The sequence below is a fragment of the Oncorhynchus gorbuscha genome, linkage group LG15, assembly GCF_021184085.1.
Source record: "Oncorhynchus gorbuscha isolate QuinsamMale2020 ecotype Even-year linkage group LG15, OgorEven_v1.0, whole genome shotgun sequence".
NCBI lineage: Eukaryota > Metazoa > Chordata > Actinopteri > Salmoniformes > Salmonidae > Oncorhynchus > Oncorhynchus gorbuscha.
In genome coordinates, this window is record NC_060187.1 from 60,149,614 (window position 1) to 60,175,761 (window position 26,148).

General features: G+C 45.3%; 1 protein-coding gene across 2 annotated transcripts in view; it reads right to left on the reverse strand.

Annotated features, from left to right (window-relative positions):
- Window positions 1-26,148, reverse strand: part of LOC123997612 (mannosyl-oligosaccharide 1,2-alpha-mannosidase IC-like) — a 118,170-nt gene that overhangs the window by 23,492 nt on the left and 68,530 nt on the right. For both annotated transcript variants that reach the window (XM_046302018.1, XM_046302017.1), the window contains exon 4: window positions 2,742-2,836. In XM_046302018.1, coding sequence (XP_046157974.1) covers window positions 2,742-2,836 — 95 coding nt within the window. The remainder of the gene's footprint in view (window positions 1-2,741; window positions 2,837-26,148) is intronic.

The following is a 26,148-nucleotide window of genomic DNA, read 5'->3' on the forward strand; positions in this document are numbered from 1 at the left end:
CAGATATACTGTATGAAAGACCACATGCAGTATTCTATAAGTAGTCCAGATATACTGTATGAAAGACCACATGCAGTATTCTATAAGTAGTCCAGATATACTGTATGAAAGACCACATGCAGTATTCTATAAGTAGTCCAGATATACTGTATGAAAGACCACATGCAGTATTCTATAAGTAGTCCAGATATACTGTATGAAAGACCACATGCAGTATTCTATAAGTAGTCCAGATATACTGTATGAAAGACCACATGCAGTATTCTATAAGTAGTCCCGATATACTGTATGAAAGACCACATGCAGTATTCTATAAGTAGTCCAGATATACTGTATGAAAGACCACATGCAGTATTCTATAAGTAGTCCCGATATACTGTATGAAAGACCACATGCAGTATTCTATAAGTAGTCCCGATATACTGTATGAAAGACCACATGCAGTATTCTATAATAGTCCAGATATACTGTATGAAAGACCACATGCAGTATTCTATAAGTAGTCCAGATATACTGTATGAAAGACCACATGCAGTATTCTATAAGTAGTCCAGATATACTGTATGAAAGACCACATGCAGTATTCTATAAGTAGTCCAGATATACTGTATGAAAGACCACATGCAGTATTCTATAAGTAGTCCAGATATACTGTATGAAAGACCACATGCAGTATTCTATAAGTAGTCCAGATATACTGTATGAAAGACCACATGCAGTATTCTATAAGTAGTCCAGATATACTGTATGAAAGACCACATGCAGTATTCTATAAGTAGTCCAGATATACTGTATGAAAGACCACATGCAGTATTCTATAAGTAGTCCAGATATACTGTATGAAAGACCACATGCAGTATTCTATAAGTAGTCCAGATATACTGTATGAAAGACCACATGCAGTATTCTATAAGTAGTCCAGATATACTGTATGAAAGACCACATGCAGTATTCTATAAGTAGTCCCGATATACTGTATGAAAGACCACATGCAGTATTCTATAAGTAGCCCAGATATACTGTATGAAAGACCACATGCAGTATTCTATAAGTAGTCCAGATATACTGTATGAAAGACCACATGCAGTATTCTATAAGTAGTCCAGATATACTGTATGAAAGACCACATGCAGTATTCTATAAGTAGTCCAGATATACTGTATGAAAGACCACATGCAGTATTCTATAAGTAGTCCAGATATACTGTATGAAAGACCACATGCAGTATTCTATAAGTAGTCCAGATATACTGTATGAAAGACCACATGCAGTATTCTATAAGTAGTCCAGATATACTGTATGAAAGACCACATGCAGTATTCTATAAGTAGTCCAGATATACTGTATGAAAGACCACATGGGACATGCTACATATACAACAGAGGACTTCTAAGACTTTCAAGTCAGCCCATAGGCAACATATTAATTGTGCTGTACTGAATTCCCTTGGTGTTTGTGTGTGTGTGTGTGTGCGTGTGTGTGCGTGTGTGTGTGTGTTTGTGTTGTTTCTGTACATACTGTATAAGTTCCTTTACTTATGTGGCTATAATTTATAAAATGGGGGAGAATCATTCCTCCCTGCCCATCTAACTGGAATTAGCTCTGGAATCAGTTAATTCAATTTGCCAGCAACTGTCTGCTTAGACAGGCGGGTTAATTGGAAGCAGGTGGCAGGCAGAGGTGCCAGAGAGATGTCTTTTTAGAATAATTTTTTTTTAAAGTCTACAGTTGTTGGCATTAATGATTTGGGAGACAGGCGCAGGAACGCGGAATCGTTTTTTTTATTATACCCCGAATTACGGCGTGCCGTGTAAGGGCACGGGGATGAAGAACAAACAAAGACGTAAGAAAAACACAGGGTTGGAACCCAAACAAAAGAGTGAGGAGTACCTCGAATAAATACACACACGCACAATAACGCACAGGACGAGACCCATAATCATCTGCGCAATCCACAAGGACACGAAAGCCCAAAAACACACAGCACAGGTACTCACACGCACCAACGGACAAAGTAACAATAATCGACAAGACCATGGAAACCAAAGGGCACATATATACAAATACTAAATCAGTGGAAACAGGTGTCACGACTTCCTCCGAAGTCGGTCCCTCTCCTTGTTCGGTCGGTGTTCGGCGGTCGACGTCACCGATCTTCTAGCCATCACTGATTCATTTTTCATTTTCTATTGGTTTTGTCCTGTCTTCCTTCACACCCGGTTCCAATCCCATGAATTACATACTGTGTATTTAACCCTCTGTTTCCCCTCATGTCCTTGTCGGAGATTGTTTGATTGTATGTGTTGGTGCGCGACCCATTTTATTATTGTTGTTTATTTAGATTTTGGAGTTTTTTGTGAGTTTTATTAAACTACTCTGTTTATACCAAGTTCGTTCTCCTGCACCAACACGCACCCATTACAATAGGGGACAGGTGGGCGTGATGAAAGTTCCAGAGGGATCCGTGACAACAGTATCTTAACTATGTAGGGTGTGGGGTGTCTTGCATATGGGTATCCCGGTAAAATCGCACAGGTCAGAGTTTGAATACGTTATTTCATTTGTGGCTCCAAGACGAGGCCGCAAATGTCAAACATTTCAAACGCAAACAGAGGTATAAAATATGCACCACCTTAATGCAATGTCATCCAGCTAAATGTTTTGGCAAGGTCTCATACAGTATGTGTCTATAATAGGATATTGTAGCTAGGGAGTCATGGGGACTGGTAACTAAGGCTCACCTGCCCAGGTTGATGACTCCACGTGGGATACCCGTTGGTGTGTTGAAGGCCGGTAGCAGCTTCTCCCCAAGCACCATCACTTTCCTCTTGAACATCTACAACAACACGGAAGGAGGGACACTTAGCAAACACTCACAGAAACACACAAAGACAGAAGTACACACAACTGTGCAAAAACCAGCCCCCAACCCCACAGAGGTACACACCACTCCCACGTGACATCAACACAGGCATATTTTCCTCTTGGCCCCTGTAAGAAAAACCTTTTTACTTCCAAGTACATAATGTTTTTACCCAACAAAGAACTGTCAAAAAAAACTCTTTCTTCAGAAAGAAACCTTTCATGTAGTGTACAGTCAAACACAGAGAGTAGAATTAAAGTGTAGCTCCAGCCCCAATACTTTCCAGATGGCTTCCCAGCCTCTCTCAACAAAGCTAATTATGTAGAACATAACAAACTCAGGGACAACGGAGAGACGGCGCTGCTCTGAGAAGGATTAAAAGCAATCTTATTGATGTAATCCACAGCAGTTCAATTAAACCTACACTCTTCTCTGCCGCCTGCCTCTTGAAAGCAGGGCCAAGGGAGGGTGAAGCACTGTCTCAAAGTAAGATTAACAGGTCAGACAATTCTGCATCACCTGCCGAGACAGAGTAAGAAGGAGAGAGAAGTAGAGAGAGAGAAGAGAGAGCGTTAAATAGTGAGAGAAAGACTGCAGAGTGCTGGTATTAGAGTGCTGGTATTAGAGTGCTGGTATTAGAAATAAGATGCAAGGCTGCTAACAGAGAGAACTAGAAAGAGAGAGAGGGATATTGTTTGTGTGTGTGTGTGTGTGTGTGTGTGTGTGTGTGTGTGTGTGTGTGTGTGTGTGTGTGTGTGTGTGTGTGTGTGTGTGTGTGTGTGTGTGTGTGTGTGTGTGTGTGTGTGTGTGTGTGTGTGTGTGTGTGTGTGTGTGTGTGTGTGTGTGTGTGTGTGTGTGTGTGTGTGTTGGGGTTGGGTGGTGTCCAGATTTCCTAACGTACCATACTGGGGTATACATATTACTGGCAGTGCACACAAAGGGTGCTGTTTCTTTCCAAGCGTAGAAAAAAATCATATATATACACTACCAGTCAGAAGTTTGGACACACCTACTCTTTCAAGGGTTTTTCTTTATTTTTATTATTTTCTACATTGTAGAATAAAAGTGAAGACATCAACACTATGAAATAACACATATGGAAACATGTAGTAACCAAAAAAGTGTTAAACAAATCAAAATATATTTTATATTTGAGATTCTTCAAAATACCCTTTGCCTTGATGACAGCTTTGCACACTTGGCATTCTCTCAACCAGCTTCATGAGGTAGTCACCTGGAACACATTTCAATTAACAGGTGTGCCTTGTGGTCCTGTGTAGCTCAGTTGGTAGAGCATGGCGCTTGTAATGCCAGGGTAGTGGGTTCGATCCCCGGGACCACCCATACGTAGAATGTATGCACACATGACTGTAAGTCGTTTTGGATAAAAGCATCTGCTAAATGGCATATATTATTATATTATTATTATAAAAGTTCATTTGTGGCATTTCCTTCTTTCTTAATGCATTTGAGCCAATCAGTTGTGTTGGGACATGGTAGGGGTGGCAAGAACAGCTCAAATAAGCAAAGAGAAACAGTCCATCATTACAGTCCATCATTACAGTCCATCATTACAGTCCATCATTACAGTCCATCATTACAGTCCATCATTACTTTGAGACATGAAGGTCAGTCAATCCGGAAAACTACAAGAACTTTGAAAGTTCCTACAAGTGCATTCGCAAAAAGTTCATTTAAGTGCATTTGCAGCCTGCCCTCCAGCCCATTTTTCCCCGTCTTTTCTTCACGCAAATGGCGGGAATCTGGGCCTCTTCCCGGGAAAGCAGTATGTCATTTACGTCGGGCTCATCGGACTCGTTAAAAGGAGAAAAAGGAGTCTGCTAGTTCATGGTGAGTAATTGCAGAACTGAACTGAATTGCAGTTCTGTCCAGAAGTTATTTTCGGTCATAAGAGACGGTAGCAGCAACATTATGATGAAAGTAACCTTGTCCGAGAGAGATATACATGGTTATAAAACGTCAGGGTAAGCTTATATGAAATACAGGCCTTATCTTTAGTGTGGTTAAAATTCCCTATGGGAAAAACGAATGGAACCATTTTCCTGTTTGACCGCTAGCTTTTACAAGTATTATGACACCTCCACTATGGGGCTCTATACCGCCCAAGCCTAGTGTGTGTGTGTGTGTATGTGTTTGCAAAGTGTCACAGTGCTTTTTGGCAGTCTCTCCGTCTCATTATGTGGTGACTCAGCAAAAAAAAAAAAAGAGTGAGTGAGTGAGAAGGAGGAGGAAGCTGGTAGAGCTAAGTGTTCATATAGGCTTGCAACCCAAATGACACACTATTTCCTATATTAGTGCACTACCTTTGACCAGGGCTCTGGGAAATAGGGTGCCACTTGGGGCGCAACAATAAATGCATGTCAGAGTAACTAGCCATTAGAATTATGATCATCAATAATGCCAATATGAGTTGCCCGTGCCCTTGTCCGACAGTAAGTGAATGATACAATGTCTCTCCTGCCTCTGGCACTCGAACTGCTAGCTCTCACTGCAGCTGAGAGCCGAGAAAGGCTCGTTATTTCCATCATCTGAGGATGCGCCTGGACACGGTTTGTCTGGGCCTTGATTCACCCTTTCTGGGTCTTTGTTTTTGTGACCAGGAGGCAGAGTGGGCTACAGACAGATGTACTGGCACATGACTGATTTGGACACATTATGTGCATGGATACACATGTTTGACTCAGATGTATGTTCTCATGTGTATGTGCAGATACGCACACATGCACACAATGATCATTGTTATCGGTAACACGCGCACGCACAAATCCTTCCACCTACTCACCCACCCACATGCAAAGCTCAGGTGCTACCCATGCCCTTGACAAATGCCCATTTACTTTTATCATATTTACAATCCAATTACCTATAGATCTCTGCATGTTACTCCACGGCACAGTCCACACTAGTTGAAATGACTCAGATTCACAGGGCATTGACACCACACAGAGACATAAAAATCCCAGTTAGGCCACAGTGGCCCGAGGAGTCATCGCTCCATCTAGCAGCTGGGGGCCCAGTCCTTTGCTGGCCCACTAGCCCTCCAGAACTCCCATAATTCCCTTCCCTCTCAGCGTACTGGAAGGGCCCGGGAGACCCAGGGTGGATTTACACACAGAGGAAGCTCATTAATCCACACTGTAGGATCAACGGCTAAAATGAGTGTGTGTGCATGTGCGTGTGTGTGTGTGACGGGAGCTGCAGATTGCCCCTCTGGTCCCCCAGCGCCATCTCTTATCAAAGAGATTATAATGACCCTCTCCACATCCTTACTCAACCAACCTAGCAGTTCATGGGCATCATGTAAACACACACCCACAGTCATTTTAAAGCCTACACACACACACACACACACACACACACACACACACACACACACACACACACACACACACACACACACACACACACACACACACACACACACACACACACACACACACACACACACACACACACACACACACACACAACCTCCAATTATATCACACTGTTATTAAGCCTTGTTACGCAAGGAATTCCTTATGTGTTAATTACCGCATGAGCCCTTTTGCGGGCAGCTGTGGTATGCTTTACCGTTGAGCACATCTATCTAAATCTACCTCCCCCTTCTATAGTGCAGAGCAAGACTTCAGTACAGCTTCAGCTAATTTGCATCTCACTCACGCCCTCCTCCTCTCCTTCTTCTCCCTCGGCTCATTCATCCCCCCCTCCTCCTCTCCCCTGTAGCTAAATGAGAATGTGTTTTCAGTCAACTTACCTGGTAAAAATAAGGGTAAGAAAAATGATACACAATCACAGAAGTGCCTTTAGAGACATGCAGCACACGCTATCGTCCACCCATTCTTCCCAACCATCCCACGCGCATATCCCACCGCTCGTCCACAATCCTTAACCCAGCCATCGGAAGAACGGACAGGGCCTCTGCACGGAGGAGCATTGATCTGTTGTAGCAGGAGACGGCTCGCTTACTTCGCTTTCAGTTTGGAATTACCCCTTGGATGTTGGACACGACATCCGCGAACTGAATGGCTTTTCTCTTTTAAGCACAAGAGACACGTAGCGGGCGACGCAGTCACCTCTCCCCGAGTTAACACTGTCAGGGACCAGTGGAGACAGACTGTGGGGTAGAACTCTGTATGTATGGCACCCGCAGTTGCCATTCAAACTTCTCAATTGTGATTCAAGGAAACACTTGAAGTGTGAAAGTGAAAATGAGAGGTTGTTGCTCTCTTGGTGGAGTCGGCACGTGTTGGCTTTCACTTCAGTGCTGTAGCTGTTGTCCCGACAATTTTTTTTTTTTTACCCACCCCAGTGGCTAGATTCTTGGTTAAATAGCATACAGGTGTAAAAAGAACTGACATTGGCAAAAAAATGTACATGCAACTTCTTGTACAACAGTTCTGTTTGAGTGGGATATAGACCAACCGGGAACTCACAAAAACTCTCCGCACCTTCCTAATGCAGTGTTTGTAAGTCCAGCCCTCCAGTACCCCCAACATCATACCTTTTTTGTTGTAGTCCCAGACAAACTCCCCTAATGACCTGATGATTAGTTGACAAGTTGAATCAGGTGTGCTTGTTTGGGGCTACAACAAAAATGTGTGCTGATGGGGGCACTCAATGGATGGAGTTGGGAAACACTGGCCTAATGATGCAGACTAGCGGACTGGGACCATTTGTGCAAAATATACACGTGTATTTCCAATGTCTTGCTGACTGTGGCTGAAAACAGCTTTTGCATGACAGGACAGAGAACAAGTACAAACCGTTATCCGAGGCCTGATCATGCCAAGCGGGCCCGACGACACCGGTCCATTATCGTGGTTGACGACTCAAATGTTGAACCTCCTCGTGAACACTAAGCGAGAAAACATTGCAACAAGGGACAGGAGACGTGGCACCCATCTCCGCCTCCTCTCCTGCCTCGAGGACACATTGAGCTGGACCCACGCCAGCCAGGCACGGCGCGTAATCCAACACGATAATACGATGACTGTGCAGCTCAGCAGACGTGTTAGCAGCTTCTAACAAAGTGTTAAGTCAACCAGGTGTGTTTCTCTCGCAAATGTCACCCACTCAATTAGAGAAATGTAACGCCTTTCCAGGAGAACAAAGACCCATCTTGTCATGGTTGTCTTCGGAGCAGCAGAACTTGATAGTTGGAAGACAAAAGGAAAGAGGAGTGGGTGGGAGGCAGGAATGTTGCGAACGGCATTATGTTATGCCCTTTGATGGTGAATTCTATTGGAGGAGTACAAAGTTATCTTCCTGTGTGATGTAATGTATTCTTAACCTATTTTATCCTCTGGTTCCTTGGAGCGACGATATGCGAAGTATGTAGTGTGTTTTGATTACTTCTCATTAAACCCTAACAGTAGAGAAGATTTGAAGGTATACTACACTACGAGAGAGTGTATACTACTTGGTGCGGTTGAAAAAAAGAGTTCGCTATAAGTCACCTTAGTTCCTTAAGTGATAGAAATGGCATTTCAATCCGGAAACGTTTTGGGTGACATTTGGGAAAAATCTTGATGGTGCCGCGTTTCAAAAAGAGGTGCTTTTTATGACCGTGGAAGAATGAATTATTCCTGTTCGCCAGCTGTGTGTAATGAAAACCGAGCTCAAAACACCCTCTCTGACTTTCACAATACCCCAATACCCCACCAGGACGATTACTCAAATCCTTTTTTTATAACCACTTTTCCTCTCCTCCTCTCATCCCCTCATTCCTCCTTCTGCGGTTTAATTTTACTCAGAGTATCGGCTGACTCTAAAAGGCTGCAAAAAGGCTGAGGAGACCAAAGCTGTCCGCTCTGATCATTCGCCCAGCCCAAACATCCTATAGGGCCGATCAGAATCAGACACACTATTTGTGCTTGACCTCTGTGTGGTCTAATGCTTAGACACTGCCCACGTCACCACAATGTAAAGGTGGCAGGTAGCCTAGCGGTTAAGAGCATACAACCAGTAACCCAAAGGTTGCTGGTTCAAATCCACGAGCTGACTAGGGGAGAAATCTGTTGATGTGCCCCTTGAGCAAAGCACTCAACACTCATTGCTACTGTAAGTTGCTCAGGATAAGAGGGTCTACTAAAATGTTGAAGTGGATGACAGCTGACGATCTCTTTCTTGAGAAATGCACAAGTTGATCTGAGCTCTGCTCGTTGGAATTGCACAGCTGAGTAAGACCCTTGAGGCCAGGGTATAAGGAGAAGTGCCAGTACATGGTGAACCACTGAACTGGTGCATGTACACCAGGGCTATGAGACATGTCGCTTGATTAGCTAGAAATAAAATAGCCAGAGGGACAGACACTGGCATGTGCTACCCATCTTCGAAACTCAACATTAGGCATCAGACAACATCCTGGGCAGAATTAGCACAGTGCTCTCAGCAGCCTTCTCTCATCTTACAAGGTGTGTGTGTGTGTGTGTGTGTGTGTGTGTGTGTGTGTGTGTGTGTGTGTGTGTGTGTGTGTGTGTGTGTGTGTGTGTGTGTGTGTGTGTGTGTGTGTGTGTGTGTGTGTGTGTGTGTGTGTGTGTGTGTGTGTGTGTGAGAGAGATGCACAAAGCACAGCACACATGGTTGAAAGCTTGCTGCTGGGTGCTAGCTGCCAGATATCTGGGTTGTAATACTACGGCGCTGCCCTGATGAGAACCTCATTTGCTCAGTAGGATTTAACTGGAACAATCGGTCGATTCTTATAAGCAGCGGTCTGCCCTGGTTGGTTTTTGCCTCTATCCCAGCGGTTTACATCATTATTAGCATCTGATGGTTTTACCACTGATTCTTATGGACAGTCTGGGAGCCTTGCAAATACTACTAGAGTCTTCAGGAGAGAAGCCACAGACCATGAGCTCGCTTCACTAGGTGCAAAGAACGGCAAAAACAAAAGCTTTGAACATGTATTTATTAACACTTTATCTCTAGATCTTATTCTTTCTGCCAGCCGGTAACTTTTTGTTCTGTCCTCAATGTTCAATTCCCCCTTTAAAAAAAAATATATATATATATAGGTGCTGACTTTGAGTCACACATAGTAAATCTCTGCCATGTGTCTTTGATTGACACACTATGATAAAGGCAGGAAAACAGAACGCACACTTTAATCCTTGCTTCTTCTCACCCCCGTCCAAATACAAAAGAGAGACCCCTTCCGTCAGTTTCATGACACGAGACGCACATTTCCTGCACATCGATTCCATTCTTCATTTCAATACGGCTGACCGCAGGAGAAGCGGAGGAGGACGCAGGTTAGGGAAGTGGGAGGTCTCAGAGCAGGAGTTCCAATCTTATGCCTTATTTGTCACGAGGAATACGATTACATGGACAGGAGGGACCTGATCCTAGATCAGCACTCCTACTATACGTCGCTTCATGAATTCATGCCCTGGAATTGCATTGGAGCGTGCGTCAGTGCTAGGAGGCTGAAGTTTTAGGCCGTAAGAGATGGACTATATACATTTGAGCTAGGTGCTTGAGATGGATCCAATCTATAAATACCCGAGTATTGGACCACATTAGGATAATATGAACATACACTGGCTGGGTAAGTGCAGCGGAGTGCTTCTGGGAAAGATTGGACCAAGTGAAGCTTGTCTCCAAATCGTGATCATATCAAACTTAGCTTTGAAGTGAAGCTAGCTTCTCTAAAGCGGTTATCATAGCTTGTAATGGAATCCTGTATTCCCAAAGCATGTGGTCTACACCGAGGGACTGATTATGGCTTAAGGTGGTGTCGTCACTGACTCGATTCCCGTTTGGTTCTAAAGCAACATGAAAAGTGCTTTAAGAAAAGGTCCAGTTGTGAACGTCCAAGATGTTGACAGTTATTTGCCTAACAGAGCAGAGGTAAAACAACATGTCCTTTACTTTAATAATGTCTGCAGTAGCATTGATTAACACATGTTCCTTAAGCAACGAGCGTCTGAACTGACACAGGTGTATGTATCTAGAGCGACTGCTGACGAGCAGCATGAAAGTGGAAAGGGGGATACCTAGTCAGTTGTCCAACTGACTAGGGGGGCTCAATCGACATCCATGTCTTCGGAGCCCGGGGAACAGTGGGTTAACTGCCTTGCTCAGGGGCAGAGTGACAGATTTTTACCTTGTCAGCTCGGGGATTCGTTTCAGCAACCGTCCGGTTACTGGCCCAACGCTCTAACCACTAGGTTACCTGCCGACTCTCGGAGCCCTCCATGTGTCTCCATTCGCCGTGAGGTCGTCTGAACTAGAACATGATGTGTATAATTTATGCCGAGTGGCATCGCCTGAGACAGAGAGGCAGCTCTAAATAAGGTTGTCAAATAAATAAGATATGAAAACTTCTCTGGGAAAGAAAACGGATATGGTTAAGAATTCCACACTGAACCCCAATGGAAAGCATAGAAGCGAGAAAGCAATCATCTGCTCGAAAATCCTCTGAACACTTTACATTATAACTTACAGTAAATTACATTCATCTGCCCAATGTTATTCTCAGTGAAGGACATTCTCCCAACGTTATTCTCGGGAACGGAATCGTTGTGCCTGATGAACACGAGTCCACGGTTTCACAAGTTCTACGGTTCCGCCACTCCGAGCCACATAGCGTAGGTAATCTAAATAGCTTCACAGTTTGTTGACTGGGTGTAATGTGGCTGTCATGCCTTGTTTTTGTTGCTCCGCCATGATGCAATTACAGAGGTTTCGGTTGCAGCGTTATCCCGAGGAAGCCTACAGTGAGCTCTTTATGTTCCCTATGGTCTAATTACCTAGCCATGGTAGGCATACTGTGCCTATGAAAAGATGCCAGGCTAAATAACTTAACCGTCTCTGGAGGGGGATTGGAGAGTTAAGGGGACAGACGTTTCAACTGTTTGAGGCTTGCGGAGATGATCAATCATCACTAAGAGTAGACATAGTATTGTAGATGTAGATTCAGCTCAGTTATAGCCTCAGCCACCAAGTGGCACTGTATACTGCCTTATGTCTTGTGTCTTGAGAAGGGAGGTTTGAAAGTGAGTGTTAGTTACAATGCTGACTGTTACATTGCTTGCATTCCCCACCAATATAGACACGTAACAGTTAATTGAGTTTGAATTCCCATATCGGTAAATGTGGATATACTAGTTTTGGTGGTTGCAGGAATGAAGAATAAATCACTTTTTTTTTTACTACACCTCAACTACACCTGAAAGGAAGGTGTTATTTCTCCTGAAGTGAGCCAGCAGTCACATCGAATCAACTCCTACCATCCATGTGAAGGTTCCTGGAGAACTCAAACTGAGTGTGTTACTATTTCACAGACAGGAGGTTATATCTACTCAGTTACCACAGTCACCAGTACCATGCTCTATCACCAGCCACCGGCCGTTATATGAAGGTCTAACAATATTAGGACACCCGATGTATCTGTATCAGCTTGCGCGGCGCCCTCGTTGCATAAGATGAACTGTCACGCACCGCCGGTCGCCCAGACTCCCGATCCATCAATAATACAGCTGTGAGCTCCATCCATCCATCCGCCGGCTGGGTCGTCTGGCTCGGCTCCGTCGCTGTGGTTACAGTGGCGTTGGGGGGGTTGGGGGGTGTGTGATGGGATGAGGAGCGTCCACAGCGGTTGGAGGATGTTCATTTCTCTTTATGGAAGCCCTGACTGGAATGAGGGGACACTGGGTACGTCGGCTTGCTCCAGAGCCAGACGGAGATTGAAACTAACAAGTGTCCTCCTCCAAACCATGGGAGACGAGGAGACGAGTCACAGAGAGAGACACTTCAAATCTGGAGAGTCTTGTTAAAACTAAGAACGAACTAAGGCAAGGTGCACTAGACCTGAATAACACTTTCCTACTCCAAAGTTAGCAACAGCTCAATGACAAGGACAGAATACTGAAAAATAAACAACAAAAAACATCTATTAAACAACAGCATTTCTTTGGATTTCTGTAATGTTCCCAAGTTTGCAAATAGGCTAACAGTTTATGCCAGACAAATGGTTATCCCTTTTTGTATTTAAACACAATACCTGTCCACAATGTTTCTGCATGACTACTTCAGCAACATTGTAAACAGGGCAAAATGAAATCCAGAGTCCTGTTGATCATGCTGAATGAGTGTATCCTGGGAGCGACAAAAGAACCAGGGGATTGAGTACGCTCCGTCATGAGACTGAGTAGAGCGGAGTGGCGGTGGTGGGAGGGTAGAGCCTGTTCTTGGACACAAAGCAGAAGAGGAGAGGAGAGGGGGAACAGAGGAGGCCTGGCCTGTCTAAGAGACCAAGCACAGGCAGATCAAATGTGGGTTCTCTCTGGAGCTTAGTGTCTCCCTGTGCCTGGACGATACTACGGCTGGTACAGAACCAGAGCGATACGACGGGGCTAATTTACAGTAGTACTGCTTGATGGCAGCTCTGGCTTCAAAGCACTGCCTCGTCAAAGCGTCAGGAGAGGATACGGTCACACTTGTGACGGTGTGTGTGCCGGGGGGTTGTTTGTTCTAATGAGAAGATCTACTGTCTTTGTTCTAATGTCTCTCCCTATGTGTGTTTGTCCAAGATAAATCACAGCATTAACTATGACTGTTCAAACTTTTCTTTGTGTATATTAGTGTCCTCTATGAGAGTGTGTGACAGGCGCTGTAACACCAGGGTATACAGTCTGTGGCGGTCAGCCACTTGATCCTAGGTTATGCATCTCTTGATCTATATATTTATGCAACCGAAGTGTGACGTCGTCGCCGTTGGCGCCAGTTTTGACTGACAAATACTGTATGTAATCTACCCTCTAACTGTTGAGTGGAATCACTCACACCCCATACACATTTGAACAGGCAACTTAACACACCGCTGGGGCTGCACGCCTCAGATAACAACCATTCAATCCCCTTAAAAGGCGTTCACTTCCACCCCCCAAAATGGCTAAGTGATAACTCTCAATAAACGCCATTTTCACAGCTCTCCAAAGGGAGTTGCGAACTGTGCCGCCACAATTACCACCCAAAATGACAGACAAACGAGCAGGTTTCATCTGGCTGGTGGTTTATGCTATAACTTTTTGAAAGCTCTCGAAATGGATCCATAAAGGCATACACAAAACACAGCTATAGTTCTATTGTCATATTATACAGTCATAGATGACAAGAGCTGCAATCTGTGAACGGGACAAATAAACTAAAAGGCTGCATTGTCTCGGTCTGACGGCGCACCTGTTTGCTCGCATGGTGCAGCAAGCCATTAACAGTTGTCTTCCCCCAGCGATGAGAGTTGTGTGGACAGGCACAGATGGGGAGGAGAGAATGAGAACAAGAGGTGACGAAGATAAAAAAAAAATAGCACATTAAAAGCATGCGCTCCTGTAAACTGCCATAGAGGCAGTAGGAGAACATCAGTAGAACGGAGTAGGAGAACATCTGTAGAACGCAGTAGGAGAACATATGTAGAACGCAGTAGGAGAACATCAGTAGAACACAGTAGGAGAACATCAGTAGAACGCAGTAGGAGAACATCAGTAGAACGCAGTAGGAGAACATCTGTAGAACGCAGTAGGAGAACATCTGTAGAACGCAGTAGAGAGAATGCAGTAGGAACATCTGTAGAACGCAGTAGGAGAACATCAGTAGAACGCAGTAGGAGAACATCTGTAGAACGCAGTAGGAGAACATCTGTAGAACGCAGTAGGAGAACATCTGTAGAACACAGTAGGAGAACATCTGTAGAATGCAGTAGGAGAACATCAGTAGAACGCAGTAGGAGAACATCAGTAGAATGCAGTAGGAGAACATCAGTAGAACGCAGTAGGAGAACATCAGTAGAACGCAGTAGGAGAACATCTGTAGAACGCAGTAGGAGAACATCTGTAGAACGCAGTAGGAGAACATCTGTAGAATGCAGTAGGAGAACATCTGTAGAACGCAGTAGGAGACCATCTGTAGAACGCAGTAGGAGAACATCAGTAGAACGCAGTAGGAGAACATCTGTAGAATGCAGTAGGAGAACATCTGTAGAACGCAGTAGGAGAACATCTGCGCCCAGACATGTGAACAGCTAATGGCAGGCGTGATTCCACAACAAAACAAAAAGAGGAGAAAGGGAAGGCACGCACGGGTCATTTATGACTCTATTACCCACGGTGTGGAACTGAAGTCTAAAAATACCAGACCTGATGTGAAACATTGACATGGCACAGAACGCCTCGTAAAAATAATTACAACGGGTTCGCGGCAGGTTGGAGACACGAGCAATGGTGCAATCGGTTCCTTTTTTCCTATCAGTGTTGCATCAGCCCGCTGTATTTGACAGACCCCGTGACCTTGCGGGCTTAGAGTGTTACATTCAGGCGTGTGCTCCATATCTGAATCTGATACTATACTTTGTAACCCACGACTGGTTTTCTGTAGCCTGATGGAAGGACGACCTTTCTTTTCCAATAGCAGTCTGTCGTCTGCAAGAGGATATATCTGGTTTTATCTCCACATTCTATATTACACTTTAGAGACAGCTGAAGGGCATTTGGGTGACATCTCATTTGATATGCACCTGCTTTAGAGTCACGATTACATCAGTAGCACATTCATAGCTCAATAATCCGTCTTCTTCACATGAAGGTAATCCGAAACAACAGACATGACTGGCCAAAATCAAATCCACATGCCCTGCAACGCTTCTTTAGATGCACTATTGTAAAGTGACTGTTCCACTGGATGTCATAAGGTGAATGCACCAATTTGTAAGTCGCTCTGGATAAGAGCGTCTGCTAAATGACTTAAATGTAAATGTAAATGTTCACAATTCAAATGACCAAACAATGGTTTCAGTTTCAGTTGGATGCGCATCCCTACAGTATAAGACACCTTCCCACGAGCACAAACACATCTCTAGGCATTTACTTGAAGCAATTAGTGATAACCTCAACCTTTCTTGTCAGTCAAACTCCATTTAACTAATGGTTGTTGCCAAGGAAGTGTCATGTTGCCAAGGATCTATAACTACCACAGCTCTGGGTTCTTTCACACTGCATGAAGTCCTCACCCTCCAGACACAAATTAACATGTTCCACACAATGATCTATGGGAGTGATGGCTCCTCCCAGCTGGGATCCTCCTCACTCCATTACTTCCTGTGAGTGTTCCTCAGAGACAAAGCCGCCATATGTGAGAAGCATGCATCCCTCCTCCGATTGGCCTTACTAGAAGCCTGGTTGCAGAGCACACACTGTTGCTATGGTTTCTGCTCAGGCTGCGCTAGCTCCATCTGTCTTCGACGTCGGCTGGGTAAAACGCAGCGATTCCACTCCGCTTCCTCAACGGGGAGACCATCCGTCCTGCCACTGTCACCGGGGCCGACACAGATCAACATAACTCCCAGCTCTCTGGAGACGATACAGAAATCAACAAGGTGAATACCTTCCGTCAATATGCAATGCAGAGAAAAAAAATATATATATACAACAAATTTGTTGCCTGAAGAAATAGCTAGGCGTGGTAAGCATCAGTTGTTACATGAATAACAAAATAAAGTATACACACACTGAACAACTTGGATAGGGCTCATGTGCTCTATAATTTATATTGTACTGCAGGGTGACTACTGAGGCGATGCTACACCAGTGCATTGCAACTTTGACACCTGGGGTTTGAGCTGGCCAACCTGTGGTCAGTAGCCAATGGCCAATGCCTGGCATTAATTTGAAGTTGCACTACACTATTTAATAAATATCTGACCCCTTTTTCCCCCTCAGTACACAGTAGATCGCCAAGGTTACCACTGGACTGGAGGCCCGAGCAGCTTCACAAACCTATCGTTTCACATGAATGCATAAAACTTGGCCAAAGTAGACAGGTACAATTCCAGCTCATTCGCACCGTGCCACTTGGAGACATGTCATATAAAGGGGAAAGGCTGGAGGGGAATGGAAAAGAGAGAGGGTTTTAGTTATTCATTCGCTCCCTCTATTTTCCTGCCTGTGTTTTTTTTCTCACTCAGAGATCTCTGTGGGACTGTGGGGTTGAGTCGTGTTAGCTTTAACGTTAGCGTAAGGTAGCTAACATGGTATGTGGCAGAGTGGTGTTAGCATATGCTAGCTAGCTAACACACTATTGGGCTGGCGCATGGTGGCTAATATAGTGTGACGCTAAGCAGCGGTAGCTGCTGGTGAGCAATGCCGTCTGATACTGCCAGAACCCCACTGTGAAGCCCTGGGTCAACTGAGGGATGCCAGTCTCTCCATACAAATGTCACTGCTCATGGGTATTGCATCGAGCCTGGCCTTTTGAAGCTAATTAAATGTTACTGCTAGCCTAGCCTTTAGACAAAGAGGCACACAGGAGGGGAGAAGATGGGAGTGGAAGAGAGCAAAGGCACCCGCGTCATTTAGGGAGAGGGTGGTCTCTCTGAACTCTCTCGTCCACTCTTATGTGTGAGATCAATATCCTTTTCAAACAGAACACATTTGTCAGCATTGTCAGAGTAAATATCAACCATAACAGCGCTTTTCTCCATTGGTGCGGTTGTTTAATCAGTTGGTCTCCCTCTGACATTAGCCTGATGCTACAAAGAAGCTAACCAATGTCAGGTGCACAGATGCTGGCTCACAACATCAAAGATAACGTGCTAGCATTAGCATAAGGACTCTGGCATTAGACCGATGCCACAAAGTAGCTAAACAAAGTCAGGCGGGCAGATGCTGGTCACAACATCAAAGCTAACGTTCTAGGCCTGCGCAGGCTAATAAAATGAGAGTCTTTGGGATGTGTTCTAAAGAGGTGTTCTATGTTGTGTCTGGGTTTAGGGCAGAGAGGGCAGCGAGGGCAGTTCATTCTCTGACCCTGACAGCTAACGCATCAGCTGAGGCTCAGTAGGACCGGACTGACAGCTGTCTGTCGCGTTGGAGGTTCTCCAAACGATATGCTCCACACTGACAGGTCAGACGAAAACATGGGCTACTCTCCAGCAGAGGACCACACTGAAACAACTACAGGGTGTAACGGGGGGGAGGGGGGGGATACGAGCGTCTTAGTGCTGCAGTTTGTGTCAAAAGCACGCCACGCACTGTGAAATGGCTAAAGTGTGTACAGAGTGTACCAAACTTGGTAAGTTGTAGGCCTATTCAAATAAAACCCTTATCACAAGGACAGAAAAGTGTATCTTGATTATCAGAAGGTACTTTACTCGCACACAAAACAAGGTCCGAGCACATCTGCCTTCATGATCACACTGCCCCTTTGAAAGTCACCTACTTTACCGCCATTAACAACACAACATGCAGGAATGACCAGGCTGAGAGGGTGCCATTAGCACTTGTCCTGTTATTCACAGAAAGAAGTCAAGCTTTGTCAGGACAATTCCTGGCGCTGTTGCCTCTGTCTTCCTGAATAAGGCTGCTGTTCCCTGTCCTGTATGTGGTACAGGCTGTGGTCACCTTGCATTAGTTGCATCCCGCTGCAGGTACAGCACGCCCACGGTGACAACAGCAGAGCCAAGATGCCTCCCACACTGGCATTCAATCAATCCAGCCATGTTTACACAATATCTGTTAGTACATAAGTTCTGCAGGGGCCCATGTTTCTAGTCCACGTGTGAAAGCATCTGCCAGGAGAGTCAGTCTGCGTGTGTGTGGATTTGTGTTGCGTGTGGCCACAGTTTGGCAGCTCCCTTGTGTACCCAGCCTGTGGTGACAGACGTGCCACAATGAGACTACCTGCCTAGCAGCTGAATCTCACTTTACTATAGTCTGCACTCTCCTATATAACCTGTCCTTCCTTACTCTCCCTCTCCTGTCCTCCCTTACTCTCTCCTCCTTTACTCTCCTCTCATATTCTCCTCTCTTCTCGCTTTCCTCTCTCAGCACAGTTCTCTTAGTGCTAGTGAAAATCTGCCATTGATCCAAGGATTCCAATTAGCACACACAGACAGGAAACTAAAAAGTAAAAAAATAAAAAAATAAAAAAGAGAGTATGATTAGCCGTTTGGGGTAAAAGAAGTGGAATAAAAAAAGATGTTGCTTTCACAAGAACAACGATGTGCAGCAATTAGAGTGGGATGATTGTGTGGCAGCCAGACCAGCACTGTCCCTGACTGTCCCTGGGTATATAACGTTCCAGTTACAACTTTAATCCTCCACTAGCCACTTTGTCTCTCGCTCGTATGAACACACATGCTCGGGATCACGAACGCACGCACGCACACGCACACTCACACTCAATATGCAACTGCCGTGCATTTGACAAACTGCCATCCCTAAATGTGTGGGTGTGCTCGGGCATGACGTTCTTATTTCTATACATCTCATACTGAAACTAGGGGATAAACCTTATCAGTGCGCTTTTGACCTTTAACTACCCAGGAAGAAAGGGCAAACCATGAGGTCAGAAACAGGCCACTGTGCAGCGACACACCTGAAAGAGGGAAACTTGGGCCGACATGAAAGCGCTTCCTCCCCAGAGCGTCCGTCACACACCGCGCCCCACTCCAACCTCCACGCCAGAGCTCAGAAGACAGACCAGACCGCGAGGCTCCGGCGAGGTGCCAAACCTGGATGAGAGAGACAGGAAGCCCCATGGGCGGTGGTGGCACGGTGCCCAGTCACGCTTAGACGCCACAGCCATGGAGTCTCAGCTAGCACCCGGCTTTGATGCAGCAGTCTCTGTCCTCCTGTCCCCCACTGAGCTACGTACGAGGACAGGTTAACTCGATCAATGCCATCCCGCTCAGAACGGTGAGAAGAAACTATTACCCTAAAAGGGTTTCATTAAGGCTTCATTATAGCATGTGGCTTCAAAACACAAGGCTCTCATTGATATCACTAGGGACGGAGTGGTTTTTCCAGTCAGAGTACTTATGCTGCCAAGAAAACAAAATCTATTTGGGGCGAGAAAGGAAGCGAAAGGGTGACCTGACCGAAGGATGTATCGAAACTGAAGGAAAGGGGCAGCAAGTCCCTTATTTTAGGTCGTGATGGGGTTCATTCTGGTACACAATTGGCCTCTCTACCTCCCAAAGCTGTTAGGTTGATGGGAGAGGGATCGGAGGAGAGTAAGGAGAATGAGCATGGGGGTTGGGGGAGAAATTGGCCGCGGAGAACTGAGGTGCATTGGATTCGCTTAGCGGAGCTGATGAGAGTGTAAGTGGACGAGGGATGAAACAACGCTCATTCTCCACCAGAGGCCCCAAATGTAATTACAGGCTAACAAAGCATGGTTCCCGCGGATGCCCTCCAAACCTCCCCTACCTCTTTTGCCATGAGAGGCTAGTCAGTCCGTGCCTTGTATTTGTACTTGCCGTATAATCAGACATTTGCACTACACACATCTACATTACACAACGCGGTACAAATCATTTAGCTGTTCCAGGAGCAACTTCTACTGTTGTGTTAAGAGGGGGTATTCTGTTAACCCAGAGTAGAGGAAGTGTGTTTATATCCCTTTTCTAATATACTGAATGATTGATTCTTGAAATGTGATAAAATGTTACTTTGATGATCATTGAAAAACCCCTACCTGGTTGGTTTAGTCCGGCGGGGGCAGAATGAGCCACAGTATAGAAACAGTGCCGGCCACTACCAATCCTTGTTGGCGGTAGGTGGTAGGCCATGACCACCATGATTGAAATCTGTGCATAGTCCCATGTGTAATGTGTCCCGTGTGTCCCAGTTGGTAGAGCATGGCACTTGCAACGCCAGGGTTGTGGGTTTGATTCCCACAGGGGACCCGTACAACAACAAAAAGTATATAAACGTATGCAAACGTATGCACTGTAAGTCGCTCTCAATAAGGGCATCTGCTAAATGAAAGAAAAATGCAGAAGTGTGGTTCATAAATGTCCCTTTGTACAAAGTTCTTTGGCACGTAGGTAAATCCAGTTCAGAGGTCAATGGTAGTTCTGTTTCCTGCCTCCTCTCTGAATAGCTCCACCACTAGGGTGGCCTCCGTTACACAGCCGGTCACTTTAGAGGCAGACTGGGGTATTGGGTTGGGTAGCATGTCCTTCATATGTTTGTGTTAGCGACCTGTGCTAGCCCTGTGAGAAATTCCATTGGAATTCATATAGCCTGCTAGCTTGCTAAATATCAGATGTGTTCATATATCGGCACTTTGTAATAGCTCAAGAATTCCCAGGAGACCTCTGTCTAAACAACTAGCTTTCAAATGTCTAAAATACAGATTATTTCAAGGATAGAAAAAACAACAAGAGCAAATACAACCTGAAAGAGCTGCGGGTAGAATAATCATACTTCGACTTTAGTCATTTTTGATGTTCTTTTAAATGTCACCGGCAGGAGAGAGGAAATGTGGCCAAAGGCAGAAATGTGTCCCAGTGAATCATCGGTAGGCGCGCTAGACAGATGTCGCCTTGTCCAAAGCATTGTGGGAAAAATCAAAAACAAATATGCCACAGTTCTCTTCCTTCATCTCCAAACCCTCTCCCTCTCCTCTTTTCCAAGTTGCCATGGATACAGGTAGTCAGACAATGTGCTTCAGAACAGAGAGCTTGACCACTGGGATCACTTAGGCTGAAAATGTTCACCCTGCCATTAAGCATGAACTGAATCATCCATTTCTAGGATGTAAAATACAAAATGGGGAATAACACAGGCCATTATGATAATTGGCTGTGAAGATATGTGTTTTCTCTAATAATCATGACAATGTGAAGTACCATCACCATGACTATTCCTACAACTACTTTGACTACTGAAACCACCTAACTAATACACCTGTTGTGGATAGAATCAGTGAAAGCCATTCAAATCCTCGCTTGCTATCCCATCATGTAAATCAAGGATTATTTTCCAATCTCCACCATCTCAGTGATGGAGCGTTCTTCAGGCTATTCGCAAAAGTAAATGTCACTGCAAGAATGACCACGAACTTTATCCACCATCTTCACAAATCCCCTCCTCGCAGGCAATAAAGCCTTGCCATTTAAACACTAGTTGATTGACATCTGCCAAATCCCTAGCTAGCACACGCCAGACCAAGCCTGTGAGGCACCTTGTGATGAGCCTATAAGGCACTTTGTGTTTTCGTGTGTGATTGTGTGTGGGTGAGTGTGATTGTGTGCCTGTCTGTGCGTGCGTGTGAGAGGTGTGAGTGTGTGCATCTGTGCTTCCATCTGTCCATGTGTGTGTGTATGTGTGCATCTGCGCTATGCTTGTGCATGTGTGCTGCCTACACGGCTGTGTCTGTCTGCTAGTCAGCGCTTCTGCAACTCATCCATCACCTTGGTGAGGAGGGGGAGATGAGGGGGTCGTGATGGCAGTGCATCAAGGCTGAGCGGGCCCAATCGGCAGAGGCCTCTGTCTCTAATGGAGTGATAGATCGGGCCGGTCTGCCCCTTGTTAAACAGCCCCACTCCAGCTGGTGCCCAAAGTCAGGGGCATCCTGCCCACCCTGTCCGCCGGGCCACTGTCTGTCAGAGAGGGAGCAGAGCGGGGAGAGGGAGGGAGGGTAAGAGAGGAGTCGGCTGGCAGTGCCAAAGAGATAGATGGGACACAAATGATTGATTTCTTTATTTCCTAGAACTCTGCTTGTAGTGGAATGTGGTTGCTTTTTGAGTTTCAGTGAGCTAGAGAGCGAGAGAGAGAGTGTGCATTGCACCCCTGTGTGTGCGTGTCTGCATGCTCACAACTTCACACATCGCAGTGCCATTCATTTGTACCACATTTGTACACACTAAATATGACATCTACCACCTGGCTTCTGTCATTCGACGATAAAACAGCTTCCTGTTTGGGTGGCAGCTGGCCCAGTTTCTAGAAGACCAAATCCATCCATGCTAGCTGTCAGTAGAGCATTACTGAACTGTACACACGTCTCCAGCTCGGAACTAGCCCGGAATGACGTGCCGTAGCCTAAGCCTCCACGCATATTAAACAAAATATCAACCCTTTTTGTTTTGTGCAGTAATCCTCTTTTTTTTTTTACAAAACTACAATGATACATTCCATATCCGGGCCTCGAGGGGAATCGAGGGAAAACATCCCTTTTGTGAAGTCAGCAATCACTATAGCTGTCCTTGACCAAGGACGCATCCCAAATGGCAGACTTTTCCCGACATAGTGCACGACTTTAGACCCACAGTATATAGAGGGGATAGGGTGGCATTTGAGACGCAGACCAAGTGTTTCTATGTGGACTGAGGGAGAAGGAGAAACGCCCAGTGAATAAACCTGTAAAGTACATACAAAACTGAACCCGACGCAGACAACGAAACAAATCAATATCAGCCCATTGGGGACATCAACAGTGTTTGGAAAAAGCATGTGAATAGCCTTACAATAAACTAGTATTCATTAGTGTATCACTTACTGTGGTGAAAATCACTTAGGAAATGTATTTTTTTCCAAGAGAGTAATTTGGTTCGAACATCTCTGCCTCCAGCTGTGTCAGGCTACCTCCCGTGGTGTTATTGTGTTGGCTGCCTTGAGTTTTCAAACCGTACCAACCAGAACGACAATATTACCCCACAAACTCACATAGAAATGAGGAGGCTTCAAGGGAAACCATCAATCAATAATGGACGGTGATTTTAAGCCTGTCAATCCCACTGGCTGGGAGCTACATACAGTATAATGGGGCGGCTTTCGCAGCCCTCCTAGGGACGGTAATGTCGTCAAGTAGATTCATTCACCACAGTACATCTACAAAACCCACTGACAGGCTTGTGAGCCATCAATCACCAGAAATCGCATTAGAAAATATGTATTTTTCATTTAGACCACTTTGCCATCCAACTATGGCTGATCAGAGAGAACATCATCCATATACATGAAGGGTTACAAAGACGGGGGGGCAACAACTCGTCCACGTTCATGAGCGGGAATCAGGATGACGGAGCGTCGAAGAAGAGCCTTTATTCCTTTATTTATCGCCGCGACATAGGTCTCCATGGGCTATTTCCTCCTACCACAGTGTCCCTACTCCTGCCCCAGGTGTCACGTGTGGAGAGGGAAAACTAAAGAGTGTGCAAGAGATGAGAGGGGAAAGAAGGAGAAGGCTTTAACTTGGGGATTAGAAGACTTTCATTATCCGCTCGGACGCCATCTATGGCCTTTAAGTGCTTCCAGAGTGAGAGAGAGCGCGAGAGAGAGGGAGAGCGAGATGGAGAGAATGTGTATGAGCCCCTTGCCCATAGGGAACATAGATCAGAGAGCGTTCCACAGGTCCTGTGGGACTGTGCTAAATGTGCTCTCTCCCCTGACACTACGAAGCCTTGCTGCCCTAGGAGGAGAGCTTGTGAACGGACTGCTTTATCTCACAGACATCTGGGTGGGTTAAGCTTGGTCAAACTCACAGCAGAACCAGCTGGGAGGCCAGGGAGTGAAGGGAGAGCAAGGGAACCCATGCATTTACACTGGGGACGACAAGAGCAGGGTAAATAAACCAAGAAAAGGAGAAAAAATGAAGAGCTTGAGGGAGGAGTGAAACATAAAAAGCAGGTGGAGGAAAAGAACAGAAATGGTAATTTGTGGAAAAGAAAAAGAGGGAGACAGAAAGTGGGCCATGGTCCCTGGCTGCTTTAATCCAGACGCTCCTGTCAGAGTATTTAATAATATAGACCATATCACCATCAGCACATCGCAAACTCTGTACTGTGGAGTGCTGAGTGAAGGACAAGGCTCCATTACCCCATGGCTCTGTCGTAAAGCAGCAACATTATTCATTATTCATCCGGTACATTCATTACTGGACCCAGGCCTTCTATCTGTCTGGCAATTAATGTGTTGCTTTTATGGCGCTTAATTAATAGCGCACTGCATCTTCATTACATCCTAAATGAATATCAGAGAAGGGCTAGTGCAGTGTTGCTCTACTCACCAAACCATCGAAAGATGAATCACAGACACTGAGATCAGATAAGAAAGAAATACTCTCCTGTCAGCAGACACGGTATTCTTTCTACGTGGCCTGGAAATAACTGAGGTATTCTGTTCCTGTCTATTTGTTGTTCTTGTTTAATTCTGTGAAGCATTCCTTTCATGACCGATTCTTCTTTGGGACCGTGCGCTGATGTGACTAGCTGATGTGACTAGGTGATGTGTGCACCTTGACTAGGTGATGTGTGTGCACCTATTGCATTGTTGTGTCTGCTCAAAAATAAAAACACACAAACAAACAAACACACACACACAAACACACACACACACACACACACACACACACACACACACACACACACACACACACACACACACACACACACACACACACACACACACACACACACACACACACACACACACACACACACTAACCAATTCCATTAAAACCACGTTTGGAATAAAGAACAACGTGACCAAACTTGTCTGAATTCACAATGCCTTCTTGACAGCACGAATTGTGATGTCTGTCGTGAGGATGACAACAAGATGCGATCAAACGTACTTCCCCTTTGCCTCTGTCTGTCTTCGACTGCGAAACAAAGGGCCAGATACACCGCTCTACTTCTCAAACTTTTCTCAAAATCTGCACGTACAGTATATGTAAGGGATAAACAACAAGGAGTTATGAGTTTTCTGGGAATAATGCATGATGGGGAAGGTGACAAGGCAGTTTCCCACCCAGACTGAAGAGATATTGAGCGGCTGAAGCTCTAAATGGGAGAAGGAGTGACTAACTGTAATTAATCCATTTAGCTGTGACCACAGAGCTCCACCAGGCAGGCAGGCACTGTGGGTGTGTGTGTCCTAACATCTTAATCTCCTCAGTCACAAATCAACCACAATCTCCCCACTATGGAGAAAGCCTTTTCCCTGGAAGACATAGATCACTAGCCAAAGCCACCAGGATCAATACCATACACTGTTTAAAGCTGTGGCCTTTGACCCACAAAAGACTGTTATATACTGTGGCCTATAAAAAATACACTTTACAATCCTTTTTCTTAATTATGAAAGCTAAGGGGCCATACTTTGAAGGGGTTTATTGTTGTCGTAAAACTGTACAGTGCTGTACATTTGTTTCTGTTCAGAATACACAGGGTAGGCTACAGAATATGCAGGGTAGGCTACAGAATACGCAGGGTAGCCTACAGAATATGCAGGGTAGCCTACAGAATATGCAGGGTAGCCTACAGAATATGCAGGGTAGCCTACAGAATATGCAGGGTAGCCTACAGAATACGCAGGGTAGCCTACAGAATATGCAGGGTAGCCTACAGAATACAGAATATGCAGGGTAGCCAGAATAAGCAGAATACGCAGGGTAGCCTACAGCAGGGTAGCCTACCGAATATGCAGGGTAGCCTACAGAATACGCAGGGTAGCTTACAGAATACGCAAGGTAGCCTA